This window comes from Clupea harengus, unplaced genomic scaffold (assembly GCF_900700415.2).
Source record: "Clupea harengus unplaced genomic scaffold, Ch_v2.0.2, whole genome shotgun sequence".
In the NCBI taxonomy this organism is placed as follows: Eukaryota; Metazoa; Chordata; class Actinopteri; order Clupeiformes; family Clupeidae; genus Clupea; species Clupea harengus.
Window position 1 is genome coordinate 1017 of NW_024881004.1, and position 2265 is coordinate 3281.

The 2265-nt window shown below is 38.2% G+C and overlaps 1 protein-coding gene across 1 annotated transcript; it reads right to left on the bottom strand.

Annotated features, from left to right (window-relative positions):
- Positions 1-315: 315 nt before the first annotated feature.
- LOC122132758 (putative gustatory receptor clone PTE03) lies at positions 316-1260 on the bottom strand. Its single transcript, XM_042707337.1, has one exon. The coding sequence runs from the start codon at positions 1258-1260 to the stop codon at positions 316-318; it is 945 nt and encodes a 314-aa protein (XP_042563271.1).
- Positions 1261-2265: the final 1005 nt, after the last annotated feature.

Genomic DNA, 2265 nt, shown 5'->3' on the forward strand with positions numbered 1-2265 from the left:
TTTCTCTGTACTACACTGCCTATATTTTTCCTTTTGAGGGTTGTACGTGTCTAGTGAACGATATCCACAACCCTCTGGATTCAGAGGCACAGTATTAAGCCATCTGGATTTCCCTCGTTGTTTTGACAGTGCCATCTTGGACACAGGAAGTCCCTGATACATATTGTTAATCTAAACTAAAAGGTTTTTTTGAGAGTTTTCATTTTCCTTGGGAATTTTGTTTTATGTATGTGAAGTACTTAGAATATACATTCATTTGTTAACTGTATTTCTGTATTTTCCTGATTTGTTTTATTTTTTTACCACAAAACACCATTATCTCTGTGGTGCACTAGATGACACCTTTCTAAATAAAATCTGCAGAATTTTCTGCCGTAAAGACTTTGTTTGCATACCATAAATTATTGGATTTAAATTAGCAGGCACAACATGGAATAATATGTATGCCAATTTTCTCAAATATGGGTAGTCTGGAAAACGATGAAGAATTATTGTAAGGAACCCTGTCCACAACATAATCATATATACTAATAAGTGACTTCCACATGTTTGTAGAGCTCTGTTGTTGAGCTCTTTGCTTTTTTTAGTCCAGCATATCATTGCAATCCTTAAGTATGTCACAACAATACATCCTATTGAGGAGCCAAAAAGTACTGCAGTAAAAACCAGCCCATATAGGTTATTAATGTACACATCTTCACAAGATAATTTAAACAATGATGCATTATCACAATAAGCATTAAGGACAATGTATCTACAGCGAGACAACCTAATTGTGAGACCCAGCAAAATAGCCACTAATACAAGTGACACACCCCAGGCAGACACAGACAACTTCACAATTGTCTTCGTTGTCATTATTGCAGTGTATCGTAATGGGTTGCATATAGCAACGTACCTATCAATGGCCATTATGATTAGTATCATATGTGAGGCTGAACCAAATGTGTGACTACAAAAGGCCTGTGTGGCACACTGAGCATACGTGGTTAATTTCTTTGAAGCAAACATGTCAGACAGCAAACGGGGAAGTAAAACAGTATTGCCAAAGAGATCGTTGACTGATAGGTTGCAGAACAGGAGATACATGGGTTGGTGCAAGCTTTTCTCTGTTATGATGAGTATCAGCACACCAAAATTGGATATCAGCAGAGTGATGTAAAAGAAAAGCACTGCAAAGAACACTGGGTAAATGGATGACTCAGAGATGTCTAAACCCTGGATTTCAAGTATGTCACTGTTAATAGAGTAGTTTTCCATCTTCATCAGTAGGTTCACCTTTTGACCAAAGAAAAGTCAGTTTTAGAAAGTCAGTTCATATAATACATACATTACATAGATAATAAATGTGAAGGCAGTTGTGTAGGTATTTACCATATGCTAGTCCACGACCTTGAAAATCATAATTCATTAATGAGGGCAATATACCTCTGTTCCTCACTGGGTTGAGTCACTAATCATGGCTGTGCGTGTGACAAGTTTCACACGATAAGACATTTATATAGGCGATTTCTGCTTCATACCCCCTATACACTTGAGACATTAGGCCATGGGACAGCTCAGACACATCATACATTTTTTTTTTACAATTTGATCTAAATAAAGACACAATTTTCAAAAAGATATATTACATATGCACTAATTACAGGTACATTTCTACCTCAGTAGTACATTAAGAACACTAATAAGCACTAATACTAAAATTGATATTAAGTATATTCAGTATACTACCCCAGAAATACACAGAAGTGTTTTATTAGTTACTTAATTGTGTGCTTTGAATAAAGCCTAAATCAGTTGCGTAACGTAGTTACGACGGGCCCAGGTGCAGGCTATTATGACGGGCCCTAGTCAGTGGCGTGAGGCAGTGGTTCCCAAACATTTTACAGTCCCGTAGCCCTTCAGACATTCAATCTCCAGCTACGTACTCCCCCGTTTTTTTTTTCATGCTTGTAACCGCCACCGCCCCTCCCCCCGCGCACATATTCAGCCTAAAACACTTTAAACTGTCATGGTAGGTCACTAACCTACCTGTAGCTATGTTTTGCTAGTGTAATTATTTCGCTGAATACGGGTGTACATCAGTATTTTTGGCAATGCGACTTGGCTATTCAGACTATTTAGATTGACATAAATATGTCTATGGGCCCCGGCAGCACCTGCTGCACCCCCTATAGTTACGCCCCTGGCCTAAATTCAATTTGAGTGGATTTTCAAAACCAGCTCACTTTGATGGCTACTGCATCCCATGATGCAATGTGGTTA

What these genes read in the sequence shown, in the direction of transcription:
- LOC122132758 (XM_042707337.1), bottom strand. Translation starts at nt 1,260, where the DNA reads ATGGAAAACTACTCTATTAACAGTGACATACTTGAAATCCAGGGTTTA.